Raw genomic sequence first — 16,003 nt, forward strand, 5'->3', positions numbered from 1 at the left:
AACGGAAAATAGCGTCCAAAGTCAAAAATGAAATTTTTTTGCCATTTTGGAAAATATAAAAAAATTAATAAAAAGTGATCAAAAGGTCGCACAGTCCTAAAAATGATAGCAATGAAAACGCCATCAAAAGTCGCAAAAAATGACACCACCCACAGCTCCGTACACCAAAGTATGAAAAAGTTATTGCCGCCAGAAGACGGCAAAATAAAAAAAAAAAATTTTGTACAGGAGGTTTTAATTTTTTTAAATGTATGAAAACATTATAAAACCTATACAAATTTGGTATCCACATAATCGTAGCAACCCAAAGAATAAAGTAGACATGTCATTTGGGGCGCACAGTGAAAGCTGTAATATTCAAGCCCACAAGAAAACGTCGCAAATGTGTTTTTTCACCATTTTCACTGCATTTGGAATTTTTTTCCTGCTTCCCAGTACGCACCATGGAATATTAAATTCCGTCACTACGAAGTGCAATTTGTTACACAGAAAATAAGCCATAACACAGCTCTTTATGTGGAAAAATAAAAAAGTTATAGATTTTTGAAGGTGTGGAGGGAAAAATGGAAGTGAAAAAACTTAAAAAGGCCAAGTCGTTAAGGGGTTAAAGGGCGGGCGCACTGCTGATTGGTGCTGGCCCTTTTCAGGAAATGGTTAAAAGCCAGCATCTCCCAACATTCCCTGCCGCATCTTCATGCTATATGCCTAGGATGAGGCTTGTTCCCTTGCCATTTATCTGTGTTTTGATCTCCCGTTGTGACCCCGGACCTGTTCCTATTTACGCTCCTCCACAACCAGCCCTGACCTTCTGCTCTGCCTCTGACCTTGAACTTTTGCCTCCTGTCTTAACCTCCTGCCTGCCCCCCGACCACAAACTTGCCTTCTGACTTTGCACCTCGCCTTGGCTGCCACTGCGGACACAGTCGCACCTGTGGAACGACCTGGTGGTACCACGCTGCAGGAAATCCAACCTGCTTTGCTGCGGGCTCTGGTGAAGACCGGGTGCCACTTAGACTCCGGTCCAAGGTGTTGGCTTATGTCATCACCAGCAGTGGTCCAGTGGGTCTACTACCCCTGAAGCCTGACATTTATGATTATCATGCTTTTTTAATAAATAAAAGTTTTATGTTGATATACTTTGTTAATTTTGTAAATCCCTGTTCTAGTGGCATGGTGTATCCCTTACAAAAATACATCCAATGTTGATCACTGTATATTACAGAAAAGTGATCATACATAGATCTCTAGTGTATATACTATTAGATGACTCTCCAGTTTTGTTTAAAAAATTGAAACAGAGTACAGTATTCTTTAAAATAAAGATTAAACCAGCATTTCCCCTCTGTTTTTTTTCATTCACTTGGGGAATTTATCCAGAGGTGGAGCACCGTGCTAAAGCTCTTGACGTTCTTGCCTCCCCATATGTCGCAACAGATCTACTAAAAGTCTCTGGAGTTTTACTTTATACAGTGCCCAATTGTGCACCCGGATCAATTCTGCTCCAGGCCCCAAATCGTTTCCCGGTACTTGGCGTGGAGGTGGCATAACTGGGTTAGAAATTAATGTGATTTTATCAAGACTTGCATGCTAGTTCAAGCTTTGATAAATCCCTCCACCCAATGAACTTAAGCATACAGGCTAGACCTGGTAAAACAATGTTGTGGAAATGTATTCCCTTTCTCCACAGCAGACCATAGCCTTTTACTGGAAATAAGTCAGATACATGCATTTGATCAGCACATTATTGTGTACATTGAGTAATATCGTTTTTCCACTGACACTTCATTGTAGCCCACCCCCCATCTCTGATCTTAATCCTGGGTGTTCAGATTTCAGGGCCTCACACCTGTGAACCTGCATGATGAGGGGGCACACCAGCTTGGAGAAAAGACGCAGTAGCCTGGTGTGTGATCATCTCTATTATGTAAGATGTCACTTCTGGAATTCACTCATCTTAACGATGCCTCAGAAGGATAAACTTTTCTCTGGGTCATTGCTTGGATTTCACTCTTTAGCTGAGAATGCAGACACCTGCAATGCTGCTTTCTGTTACTGAATTACTGTATAAATCAGTGAATAATCCAATTGTGTAATGTTCTTTCTCCAAGACGCAGATATGACAAGATTCACATTCTTGCATCATAAACTGTTTGATTTATAGCCCCCTAGAAATCTCTGAATATAGTGTATATAGTGGATTCTCAGTACTGAATGAGCTGTCCATGCAGCACAGCATGCCCCTTTTTCCTACCCACCTGTACGGCTCACACAGCCCATGGGATTGATGTAACCTGGGGCAGCTGCACTGGTTGTTACTTTGTCTGATCCTTTTGGCATAATATGCTTTTTTTAAAGATTTTTCCAAATATTTTTCATTTATTGGCTTTACAATGCTTTCTCAGTGCCAGAAAGTCTACTTTTCCTATATGTCACTTGATGATTGTCTTCCCATACACATGACTTCATCAGAACTCTTTCCAGATCTTAACTCTCATCAAAGAGTTTTAAGGAAAATCATTTCAAAGTTTTCTCAATTTTGTACATAAAAACCGCTTATGCTGCTGCAATTTATATTTTAGAAAATTTGTGATTTTGAGCTATAAAATGTGTTTTGGGCTAATTTTCTGTTGGCTTGTCATGTAACTATCCTTGCCTTCGCTCTGCTAGCTCTTCATGGAAGTCGTTATACGAGAAAAATCCCATCATTTTTTTAGACACACTTTATTATCGTATAAACTGGAGTATAAGCCACGTTTTTCAGCAAAAAAATTTGCTGAGAAACCCAAACTCAGATTACAATTGAGTAAAAAAAAAAATTAAGTCAATACTCACCTTTCTGACGCCCATCTTCCAACCCCCCAGGTCCTTTTCTTACTTCCTTTTTTATGTGCTGGGCATACTGGGGGCTGGCTATATACTGGGAGACATGGGCTGGCTATATGGCTATATACTGGAGGGCAGGGGTGCTGACTAGCTATATACTGGGATGGTGTGGGCTAACACCATTACATTTTCCACCCTAGGCTTATACTTGAGAAAATAGGTTTTCCCATTTTTTTGTGGTAAAATTAGGTACCTTGGCTTATTCTGGGTCAGCTTATACGCAAGTATATATGGTATATTCATTCTTTAGAGTATAACATTGTTAACCTTTATCACAAGTATCTTTAGTTTTTCATTAGCTATGCAAAGTTCTCTTACAGCCACTAAAACTAAAGGATCCTGCTGCTTTTTTAAAGGAAATCTACCAATGAAATCTAGCACTATAAACCAGGGACACTGACTCATAGATCCAGGCACTGTGACTGGTAATCTTCTAATATTTGTTTTCCATGGCCTCCTTCTTTCTAATATCAAACTTTAAAAACTCTGCTAAAAAGCCAGAAGGAATGTGGGGGCATCATCAGAGTCCCTTCTTTCCCTGTCTTCAAAGGCTGTTACAGTTTTTCCCCTACCATTATGTGCTGAAACTTTCTTCTGCTGCCATGAGATTGCAAACTTGATCATAGCCTCTTCACCCCTTTGGAAGCCACTATTAGGCTGATACATGTGGGGTTTTGGTCTTGCTCTCCTGTGCTTTGGTGATATTCCATCTATACTCTCTTTTTTATGTGTCTCATTTTGTACTACCTACTCTTGCATGCTCTCTGAATGTACTGTTCACCTGAAAGCTGTATACCGTGCCTTTATCTTTTGGTAGCATTGAACTGCATTACACATTTTGATGGATTGTTATGCTATCATTAGTATTATTGCACCAGAGCCTTGTGTCTCTTACATCACACCAGACCCCAGTGGTCACACATTCATTTTCATGTGTGTGTTTTTTTAATTGTTTTTAGACTGTACAAAATGTAGATTTGTGCAATTTTTCATATTGTTGTTTGCTCATACACACAAATCTTTTTTTTTTTGGCTTCTCTTGATTCTATTCATAAGAAATCTCTGTAACCCTTCATACTTAATAGATTAGATTGGTATTTTTCAAGTGAATCCAAGCGGAGCTTCTATTAGTAGAAGGTTTGCTGTTTTCTATTCTTTATATAATTGTATAAAATATTCTTATGTGACAAACAAAGTGAAGTTTACACTTATAAAAATATATAGGAAACTATTACATTATATTGTAAGTTTAGAAAAAGTATACCCCTATGTCCTACCCCAGGATTTATTGTGTAGTTTTTCTAATGCTAGTAATTCCCTGATTCCCTACACACTAGTCCAGTCTTCTGCTCTTGTGCAGCGCAGCGGCTAACACTTTGATCACCAAATTAGTGTCAGCTGCAAATGACTGGTAAATCCTTGTGGAATGCATATTCATGGAGGGAAAGCATGGTGATGGCTTAATCAATAGAAGAACTCACTGGAACTTTATTAAAGAAATGAACTTTAATAATCTGACTCAAGATCAGATAATTAGCAAATTGCCGTCATTTCATCTGCTTGTCTTGGCTGCTGTTACAAGATGATCTGATTAGAATGATACTGACGTCAGTAAATTTAATTCTCTGTAAAATATCAGTCGAGGTTTGCTACTTGATTTGTTGATTTCCTAGTACAAGATATAAAACATGTAATGTTATATCTGTTATTGGTGAGATTTTTAGAGAAGCTGCCACTCTCTTCTGTTGCAGTGTCTAGCAGTGTCTTTTATTGTGGTCGCTTTATTTAGCTAAAAATCATCTTTAGTCCTCCGGCACACAAAACAGCTCTGACCATTTGCTAGTCATTGTTTCAACAGCTAGCACACTACCTCATGAGTTACATTGGACTCATATACACGGCTGTGGCTCCCCTGACCCATTGTATAAGCCACTACCCTATCTGCGAATTTTAGAGCGAATTTTAGCTCAGGCAGTCTTTTTCTATTATCATTGCATGTGAGTAAACCCCACACACCAATGACACATGGACCACGAACAGTAGTGGTTTATAGTATAGGCATTTTGGGCATTAGCCTGGGACCCATGGCCACCCAAACCACCCACCAAATTGTATACTGAGAAGGGCCTTCACCCATGAAATCATTGTAAATCTGTTCCTGCTCTCAATACGCATGAACTGAAGAGCCATGTAAGGACCTTTGAAGGTCCTCCAAAAGACCTGAAACCGCAGATTGAAAACAGGCAGAAGGGAAGCATCCTCCATTCCCCAAGAAGCTTGATTCTAGTACCATATGTAAGAAGTGATTTTCAGACTTGTAAGGGCTATAATATTCATACACATTAGGGTCCAGGGCAGTCTTAATCCACCCCTGGGTCTGGTGGTTTGGTGTTTGTGGCCAGGGGTAATATAATAATTATAATAAGTCTCTTTTTCTATAGCGCCTACAGATTCCGCAATGCTGCACAGAACTTGCCAAATCGGGCCCTGTCCCCATGGGGCTCACAATCTAATCATCCTCCCACACTCCAAAACACACTGGTAGGTTGATTAGATTGTGATCCCCATGGGGACAGGGACCGATTTGGCAAGCTCTGTGCAGCGTTGCGGAATCTGTAGGCACTATATAAAAAGAGACTTATTATAATTATTATATTACCCCTGGCCACGAACCACAGGACCCTGCTTTGCAGCCCCCAATTACATACATTGCTCAATGTTCTTAAGATAAAGCTCAAATCAATTGTAGAACTTTAAGCAGAGACGCGGATGTGCAAGATCCCATTTGGTAAAGTGTGATTTGATTGCTCAGCATCTTCACCTACTTGACTTTATGAAGTAAACTTTTTTAAAGTAGATTTGTATAAAAAGTAGCATCTGCTGGAACAAAGGACAGCACTGCTGGACACTTCTAGAGAAGAACAATCAGGTGCTGGTGTTACAATATCTTGGTGACAGATTCCCTTTAAGTAAATAAATGTGGCGGTTTACACTTATTAAGGCTGTATTCTCACTTCCATCATGATTTACATCATAAATGGTAAGCGTGACTCAGATTCATCCTGATGTCTGTTGTTTGGACTGGAAGAATAGTGTTCCATGCTGTGCTATTCTTTCAGTCAGATTTGATAGGATTGCAACACAGACTCCGAAATGAAACTCTCCTGGGAGTACAGGCAGTCCCCGGGTTACATACAAGATAGGTTCTGTAGGTTTGTTCTTAAGTTGAATTTGTATGTAAGTTGGAACCTTATATTTTATAATTGTAACCCCAGACAAAAAATTTTTTGGTCTCTGTGACAATTGGATTTTTAAAAATGTTGGGTTTTCATAAGAACCAGGATTATTAATAAAGCTTCATTACAGACACCTGTGATAACTGTTACAGCTGATTATTGTAGCCTAGGGCTAAAGTAAAGTAAATTACCAACATCCAGAGGTCCGTTTGTAACTAGGGGTCGTCTGTAAGTCAGATGTTCTTAAGTAGGGGACCACCTGTATAAATGTAGCCTGATGACTCTTGAAGATATTTTTATTTAGAACTTGGTCAAACACATTGCAGCTGGTTGGACAAAATGTGTTTGGGAAAATATAAAAGGCCTCACTTACCCTTTGATTTCTATGCAGGGCCACTAATGATCGCTGCTGGAGCCTAGGCAGTTCTGTTCCTTTAAGTTGTCTGAGGGCAGGTTACTGCTGTACTAACCACTGGCCTCAGGGGTGACCTCTAAACCCTTGACCTGTGTATGTGTGTCACAATAAGGCCTATGGCAATGTTTTTAAGAAGAAAAACCCCTTTAAATTAGAAACCATTTTACAGTATAGCATTTAGTTCATTAAAATAGGAAATTGGTTACATTGTCTAAATATAACCATAGAGACCACAGTTTTTCACTGTTTCCTAGAATTATCTTTTCTCTTATTTGTTGTGCACAGTTGCTCCTAGCGACTACTACAAGGAACATGATGGTCATATCTGTTAAGAAATTGGACATCTAGCAGCAGTCCACTCCCTTCCTTTCTGAGTCACGCAGTATAGCTTTGTGGATAGTGAATTATAGGGTGGGGGATCCATACCAGCAGCAGTGACATTGCAGAAATAATTACATATTACATTTTATTTTCTATAAGATTATGGACACTGTCCTTCCTGGATGACATTTGCCTTTTCATTCTTTGCCATGTTTCCACATTTTGATACAGTTTGATGTTACTACATTTTACAATATGTAAATCTACCCTTATTATTATATTTTATCTATCCTATAATCACTTTTAGAATTTTTGATAGTTTTTCCTTTACTGTATATATAAAAGGAGGGTAAAGGCAGAAGGATGAAAGAAGCTGAAGAAGTCAATATTAACCCCTTCCCGCCGCGACCCTTTTTCGATTTTGCGTTTTCATTTTTCACTCCCCACATTCAAAAATCTGTAACTTTTTTATTTTTCCATGTACAGAGCTGTGTGATGGCTTATTTTCTGCATAACAAATTACACTTCAAAATGGTGGTATTTAATATTCCATGTCGTGTACCGGGAAGCGGGAAAAAAATTCCAAATGCAGTGAAATTGGTAAAAAAAACGCATTTGTGCCGTATTCTTGTGGGCTTGGATTTTACGGATTTCACTGTGCACCCCAAGTGACATGTCTACTTTATTCTTTGGGTCGGTACGATTACGGGATACCAAATTTGTATAGGTTTTATAATGTTTTCATACATTTAAAAAAATTAAAACCTCCTGTACAAAATTTTTTTGAGGGATTTTGCCATCTTCTGGGGCTAATAACTTTTTTATACTTTGGTGTATGGAGCTTCTCTCTTCTTTATTCTGTCATGGACGCGGCATAGTATGCACATGCTAGAAGAAAACATGGCCGCGTCCATGCCAGAAGAAAGAAGAGGAGCCGCGGAGAAGAAAGAAGACGGGACGCGCTGACATCGGAGGGTGAGTATTTAAGTTTATTTTTTTAAGGGCCGTGGGGGCAGGCTGGCTGTATACTACTAGGGGCTTGCTGTATACTACATGGGGGCTGCTGTATACTACTAGGGGCTGCTGTATACTACTAGGGGCTTGCTGTATACTACTAGGGGCTTGCTGTATACTACTAGGGGCTGCTGTATACTACTAGGGGCTGCTGTATAATACATGGGGGCTGGCAGGCTGAATACTACTGGGGGCTGGCAGGCTGAATACTACTGGGGGCTGGCAGGCTGTATAATACTGGGGGCTGGAAGGCTGTATTTTACTGGGGGGGTTTGACCAATGCATTTCCTACCCTCGGCTTATACTCAAGTCAGTAGTTTTTCCCAGTTTTTGGTGGTAAAATTAGGGGTCTCGGCTTATACTCGGGTCGGCTTATACTCGGGTATATACGGAACTTAGCAAAAAAGTGTGAAACAACTGAAATATGTCTTATATTCTAAGTTCTTCAAAGTACCCACCTTCTGATTTGGTTACTGCTTTGCACACTCTTGGCATTCTCTTGATGAGTTTCAAGAGGTAGTCACCTGAAAATGTTTAAAAATAAATGGACAGGCATTGTACAAGCACTTTTCTCTCTTGTGTCATCTTTTGTTCCTCATAGATTGTGAGCTCTTGCAAGCAGTGCCCTCACTCTGATTGTTTGATTTAGTTTATTTATTTATTATTCTGTAATATCTGTATATGTACCCAGTGATCTGCGAGTACAGTGTAATTTGTTGGCGCTACTATTTCTCTGTAATTGTTGGACCAGGTCATAGTTATCTACTTTTGTGCGTCAGGTTGAGAAGGGGGACACCGTTTACTGTTATAAATGAAAGTAGTCGAAAGCTTCAAAGGTCTTGTGATTCTTCTTAAGAACCCGTCAGACTATTATGCTGTGGGCCTTCGAGGTCAGAGAACTGGGACAAGGAATCAATCCTGTAGATCTGGAAGGTTTTTCTTCATTCCAATATAGCCATATATTATGACACCTATGTGAACTTTAGCGGAAAACAAGACAGTCTTACCCAGCAATTCCATAGAATGTGGGTTGACATGTGCTTATTATTAGTGTTCACATTGTAAAGGTCAAAAGAAAGGTCAAGATTTCATCTACTCCAGGACTTTCTTGTGTGTGACTACACCAAGGTGCGTATGCAATGTAGCTTATATCACTTGGCTGTCAGGCTATTACTGTGGGCAGCAGAAGGCATCATCTTTTTTCACACCATGTAAGTTAAACCTGCCTGTGATTAAAACCTAATATTTTGGTTAACACTTGTGAAAGGATAATACATACAATAATTACATGTATTTCATAGAAGAGAGGCAGAAACTCGTACTTATTATTATATAATGAAGCTATAGGCGCATATTTATCAGGACCTCTGCGCCATGTCAGTGGCTAGCACTTGCAAATATTTGCCCCAAGCCGCCACCTTCACGGCAGTGGGGCATGAAGGGGGGGTGCGGCCGCCTGGGAGCGGGCAGGTGCGAGCGTTACTGTCACTGTGCACTGTACACATGTGAAAAGTTGCCAACTGCGTTTATTTTCTAGTCCAGGCCCTGGCTGGCGCAGAATAAACGCTCTGTAGCAGCCTGCCCGTTACATGAAGAGGCCTATTAATGTATCCCGCTGCGAATATGCACGAGCGCCGGTGTATGATAAATATCCCGCATAGTGTCTATATAACCTGCAAGTATTCTGTTCAATAAAGACCAGTAGAAATTGCCCTAATAGTGATGTTATCATAAATATATTTAATACTATTATACAGGACATTGTAATTATTGGATGGGACCCTTGTCCCATAGTGGAGGCGGCTTCACTCTTCTCAAATCTTCTATAATTGAAATAAAAAGGATGTAACTAATTGAAAAGGTTAAAGTGGATGTCATTTCCCAGGTGGCAGAGACACTGCAGGATTGGGAGGCAAAGGAGGTCCATATCGTCTGGATGCAGGGCACAAAGTCCACCAGGTATCACAAGCTGAAAAAGATGCTGTCCCAGAGGAAGTGAAGAGAGCGGCTAGAGAAATGGCAGAGAAAGCTTTCAAGCAAAGGTAACATATGTCCTAGTTATGACAGTAGTGGGAAATGGGCATCTCTGAATTGAGAGTAAATTGAAAATTAATAAAAGTCAAGAAATACATAAAGAAAAGTTCTCAATGTGATCCCAGGGGTTCAGAAATGTCCTAACTGCTATATTTTGCAATGTACCAGACAACTAATACAAACACATTTATAATATACAGGCAGTCCCTGGGTTACATACAAGATAGGGTCTATAGGTTTGTTCTTAAGTTGAATTTGTATGTAAGTCGGAACTGGATATTTTATCATTGTAATCCCAGCCAGAACTTTTTTGGCCTCTGTGACAATTGGATTTTAAAAATGTTGGGTTGTCATAAAAATCAGGATTAACAATAAAGCTTCATTACAGACACCTGTGATAACTGTTATAGCTGTTTATTGTAGCCTAGGACTAAAGTACAATAAATTACAAATATGCAGTGGTCCGTTTGTAACTAGGGGTCGTATGTAAGTCAAGTGTTCTTAAGTAGGGGACCGCCTGTACTTCTCAATGATAAAACTGGCTGACTGCAGCCACCGCTCTATTTATTATAGGAATTAATAGAGCTTTTATTTAACTCATTGGAAGCTATAGAAATCTCTTTGCATTAAGCTCCCACTAGTGATGGCGGCCTAAAAATACATCAATGAATTCACTGGAAGCACTGGAAGCACACCACTGAGCCGGGCCTCTCTTCCCTTAAGATGGAAGAGATCAGATGAAAGGAATGAGAATATTAATAGACAAATCAACAGATGTTGATATTTTGCACTTGTACATCACTTTACTGTTAAAGCGAACCTGTTACCAGTTTTTACCCCACTAAACTACTAGCCCTCTCAGGTAGGGTATGAAATTTCTTTTGTACAGTTCCTTCTTTTATGTGAAATCTCAAAAAAATCTCCCCCAAAGTCTGGCAAATATGACTCTCCTCATTTCATTTTCTCATGAGATGAGTCAAGTTTAGTGATTACAGGCAAAAAAAAAAACTTTTTTGCGTCATATTAACCCCTTACTGACTTGCAGTGTTTTGCCATTTTGCAATTTATAAAAAAATTTATAAAACGTGATAAAAAGGTCCTATAGTCCTCAAAATGATAGAAAACGTCAGCTCATCCCACAAAAAATGACACCTCACACAGCTTTGTTCACTGAAGAATCATAAAGTTAATAGCGGCAGAAGATGGCGAAACTAAGAGATAGAAGAAGGTTTTAATTTTTTTATATGTATTTAAACACAATACAAACTATATAAATTGCGCCCAGATAAAATTGCGCAAATGTATTATTCACTACATTTGGCATTTTTTTCCAACTTCCCAGTACACGCCATGGAATATTAAATACCATCACTATGAAGTGCGATTTGTTATGTAGAAAACAAGGCATCACACAGCTCTTTACATGGAAAAATAAAAAGTTATAGATTTTTGAAGGCGGTGAGAGAAAAAAGGAAACACAAATACGAAATAGGTTAAAATTAGGGGTTAAATATAAAAGTCTAATCTTTCTGATCACATCAGGCTAATGGGTCTCTGAACTGGACATACCCGCAGTTAAAAAATATCTTTATCTGCAGCTCACATCTCAATTATTGGCTTTTGCTGCCTGTATCTCTGGTTCTGTAGCTCTCAAAGCCATAAACTGATGTGACTTTACACCTACAACCACTAAACTTGACTCCTCTCATTTGAAAATTGGATGAAAAGAGTCATGTTTAACTGACTTGGGAATGCATTTACTATATGGACCATTTCATTTATCTATTGTTGCATTGCTTGTAGGCTGAAAGAAATTCAAATGAGTGAATATGACGCTGCAACATATGAACGTTTCTCAGGCGCTGTGCGCAGACAAGTTCAATCTCTACGCGTAATCCTGGACAGTCTGCAGGTAATCTATGGGGCTAACATGAGTATGTTAATGCGGAAAGGAAATTACTTTGTTTTCTGAAAAGTGCCTCTGGTCATATCTCTGCTACATGGATGTCATAGAATGTGTAACAGTATATACCGGTATTACCAGGTCTGTGCTTTACCAAATGTGTTCATGTTTCAGGGGTAAGGGGTGACCTTAGTTTGTGATAACACTAAGAGTTATGCAGCACTGCATCCCATTATGCTTTACACTATTGTTTAGTTTGTTTTTTCTTGTTATATTATAAATCTGTTTTTTGTGGTTTCACTGTATACTGGAAACTTTGCTTCGTTGAAATAATATGTACACAAAGCTGACTCCAGTGAGAAAGTTATAGGTAGCTGCCGTGTGTTATACCTGGAATCTACTCAAAACCCCATTGTTATCAGGCTATTCGCACTCCTGCAGTTTAGAGTTTGATAAAATTTAGAGATATTACATTTCCTTGCCAAAAATGGCCAAGTTCTGTTACATGATCCTTCCACTGCTACTAGTAAGCAATGAGCAGAATCATGAAAACTGGACATTTTTCAGATGCCTCAAAAATGAAGCCATGATGACAGATGAGTCGTAATAGTGTTTTGCGTAGTATTATGCGTACATAGTACAGTTGTTTGAAGGAAACAACTGTAGTCGTGCATTTGAGAGACGGCAAGCTCATTTACTAATCTTATCTGTTGTCATGTACGTAGATCAATTACGACTTGTGTGCCTTCTGCATTTATGTTTTCTGATGGTCCTAACACACTTTAGTTAGAAGTTGGACACCTATTTCTTATACACAATTGAGTGAGGATGTGTGTGTTTTAAAATTTAGAGTAGAATGACTTTGATAACTTCTGTCAGATTCATCACTTTATCAGATCCATCCTGAAGTTCATCATCCACGGTAGAATATGAATTTATGTCTTTGAAAGAAATCCTCAAGCATGTTACACCAGGGACACTTATAGATAGACACTCATAGATCCAGACACTGTCTATGGTAATCTTTTTATATTTGGTATCCATGCCCTTTTTCCTGCTACAATAAATCTTTAAAATTATGCTAATGAGACAGAAGGGTGCATGTATTGTAGCTTCACAGGCTGTTACACTGTGTCCCCTGCTGTCTCAGCACTTCCCCCTCTCTCTGCCTGATGTGATCCCACACAGTTGGAGGGTGAAGAGCTCTTGCACAATATAACAGCCTGTCAAGCTACAGCACAGACTAAGTGTCCCTGGTTTATCATGCATGATTTTGATGCCATATTCCTTCAGTTACATAGTAGTGTCACTACTTCATCATAATCAGCATCCAGTACATTACAGTGTTTCTTTTTTATTCTTTAGTTTCACATATGTATGTAACATGTTTTACTGTAACAGTGAAATCATACTTGTGTATCATGAGACGGCATTTATTATGGACAGAGAAGGAGTCATTTGTCTCTCTTACAATCCACCAGGAAATTGGCTATGAAATTTGGTAAATGGAAAATTGGTAAGGTCATCAGATTCCTGGGACGTCTCTTTTCATTGACTGTTTGAAAAAGCTATGAAAATATGCAAAGTTTTCTAGGAGGGGATGAGGAAAACCATGCCTCCTTTAGCTACCTTGTAAGGCAACTGCCTTGACATCAAACATGACCTGCAGAAAGCCTATTGACATGATGCAGAATTATAACCAAACCAGTAGATCTATTCCAGAAGGAACAGACTCCCAACTATAGGCAGCGCTGTTCCGACCTGATTGGGTCTCCCGCATCATGTCATAAGGCTTCTTGTAGGTCATGCTTGATGTCTTACAACATAGCTAAAAGAGATGGAGCATCCATGGCTATAATACTCCACATGCCTACACGGTGGCCTTAATGTGCAGTCTCCATAAGGAGAATGCTTACTGAAAAAGCTCAGGCATTCAGATTACTGCTGCAGCACACCACAGCAGACAATAATAATAATTCCATTATTTATATAGCACCCACAGATTATGCAGTGCTGCACTGAGCTTACCAAATCAGTCCCTGTCCGCAATGGGGCTCACAATCTAATCAACCTACCAGTATGTTTTGGAGTTTGGGAGGAAGAACATATAAACTCTTTGGAGATGTTGCCCCTGGGACTTGAACCCAGGTCTCCAGTGCTGCAAGGCTGTAATGCTAACCGCTAAGCCACCATGCTGCCCCGATATAGCATGGCCTTGTGACTGGTGAATAGGTAGCTCCAATGGATTAGGAACATGGGGTACCTTTATTAACCCCCAATGCCCTGATATGGATGACATATAAATATTGAAGTCTCAGATAACCCCTATATTTAGCCCAACCTCCTACCAGCAGTCTGACAAACTATCCTTCATACCTATAGGATCCTTGTGAAACTGTGTATTTGTATTGGGAATGTATGTTTTGTAAGAAAGTAAATATCTGTTATGGTGTTTGTTACTAACTGTCAAGGTTAAGGACAAGCAATCAATCCACCTACTAGGGATTCCCAAATAATGACAATTTGTTATGGTGACACTCTCACCTAATAAGAATGCCCCCCTAGCACCCTGTCCATCATGACACATGGAAGGCTAGGTGTATGTTCATGTCTTTTTATGACACTGATATGCCTCAAAAACTTTTTATTACTATATCTTGCGATGCAGGTATCCTAGGAACTTGATCTTACCTCCATCTTTTCCCTAATAATGTCCTGCATACATGCTAAACACGATGATAACGGTAGTAATACTTTGGGAATTATTTAATTTCTCCCTGTTGCTGGGGAGCGTATCCATTGCCTGTGATACAGTAGCAGTAGTGACCTGGATGGGGTTATTAGAGAAAAGCATGTGGCTATAATATGAATAGCTGACTTCTGTAATGGGTATGGCTAGAGTGCCCCTCAGGACCATTAGTACTTATGATCGTAATTTGGTTCCTGTCAGTGACTTTTATGACATTAGCATCCTTGCCTGTTTTTGAAACAAGTAGAAAAGGAAAAGGAAGCACCTTCTTCTACTCAACGTTTTGATATTTTCATCACCACACTGACCTATAAATTCTTCTGTGACATAAGCTAGATGGTCCATTCATAAGTCTACTTTCTACTTGATGGTGGTGGTTGCGTGCAATATCTGCTGGTTGCCCAGTCCTGGAAAACATAACCAGAGTCATCTGTCATACTGATGTACATACAAGTTTTTGTTCTTGCATTTCTATTCACCACTAACTCAGATACAGATCCATTTACATGAAGAGTTAAGCTCTTTTATTTAGTGCTCAAAGCCTTCAAAGAACTTCAGCACCTCTTTGTGAGCTGTGCACATGAGCAGTACATATTCCACGTTGCATGATGTCACTTATAAGACATGCTTTTCAACTCATAATTTGTTCAGCTCAGAGCTGGCCAGCAGCGTGAAGATGCTAACTCTAGCAAGATTGTATCGTGTCTGTAAAAAGGCAAGCGGCCAGCTCGGCATGAAAGAGCTACTCATTCTCTGGAGCTAGCACACCAGTCGATAAGCAAGACATCCAACAAAGAGAGTATACGTTCCATAGGAAGTACATGCATTCATCTATTTGTAAAGTTCTGTAGGAATTTAGCATGGTATTGTGAAATGTAAATAAGGTACAAGTAGAACTGTAGGAAAAATATAGTCTTCCCAACTAATATTCGCACATTTCAGACTATCTCTGTGTCATACAGAAGACATTTATTTTTTAAAGCACTAGTTTAGTTTTTGAATACAGTGGTTGCATAAAGTATTCAGAGCCCTTAAAATTGTTCACTCTTTCTTTTATTGAATCCAATTTGCAAGATCAAAAAAGTTCTTTTTTTTCTCATTAATGTACACTCATCCCATCTTGACAGAAAAAAAACCTGAAATGTAGATATTTTTCCTAATGTATTAAACAAGTAAAACTGAAATATCACATGGTCATAAGTATGCAGACCGTTTGGTGTGACACTTATATTTAAATCACATGCTTTCCATTTCCTTCTGATCCTCCTTGAGATGGTTCTACTCCTCCATTTGCAACCACCTGTGTGTAATTAAACTGATTGGGCTTGATTAGGAAAGGCACACACCTGTCTATATAATACCTCACAGCTCACAGTGCATGTCAGAGAATGAGAATCATGAGGTCTGAGGAACTGCCAAGGGTGCTCGGATAAAGAATTGTGGCAAGG

At 39.3% G+C, this 16,003-nt stretch overlaps 1 protein-coding gene across 1 annotated transcript in view; it reads left to right on the forward strand.

Moving 5' to 3' along the window:
• VWA8 (von Willebrand factor A domain containing 8) overlaps positions 1 to 16,003 on the forward strand; it is a 209,711-nt gene that overhangs the window by 183,280 nt on the left and 10,428 nt on the right. Inside the window, exons 40-41 of the mRNA XM_072135279.1 lie at positions 9,755 to 9,911; positions 11,707 to 11,815. Coding sequence (XP_071991380.1) covers positions 9,755 to 9,911; positions 11,707 to 11,815 — 266 coding nt within the window. The remainder of the gene's footprint in view (positions 1 to 9,754; positions 9,912 to 11,706; positions 11,816 to 16,003) is intronic.

Source organism: Engystomops pustulosus, chromosome 2 (assembly GCF_040894005.1).
Source record: "Engystomops pustulosus chromosome 2, aEngPut4.maternal, whole genome shotgun sequence".
NCBI classification, from domain to species: domain Eukaryota; kingdom Metazoa; phylum Chordata; class Amphibia; order Anura; family Leptodactylidae; genus Engystomops; species Engystomops pustulosus.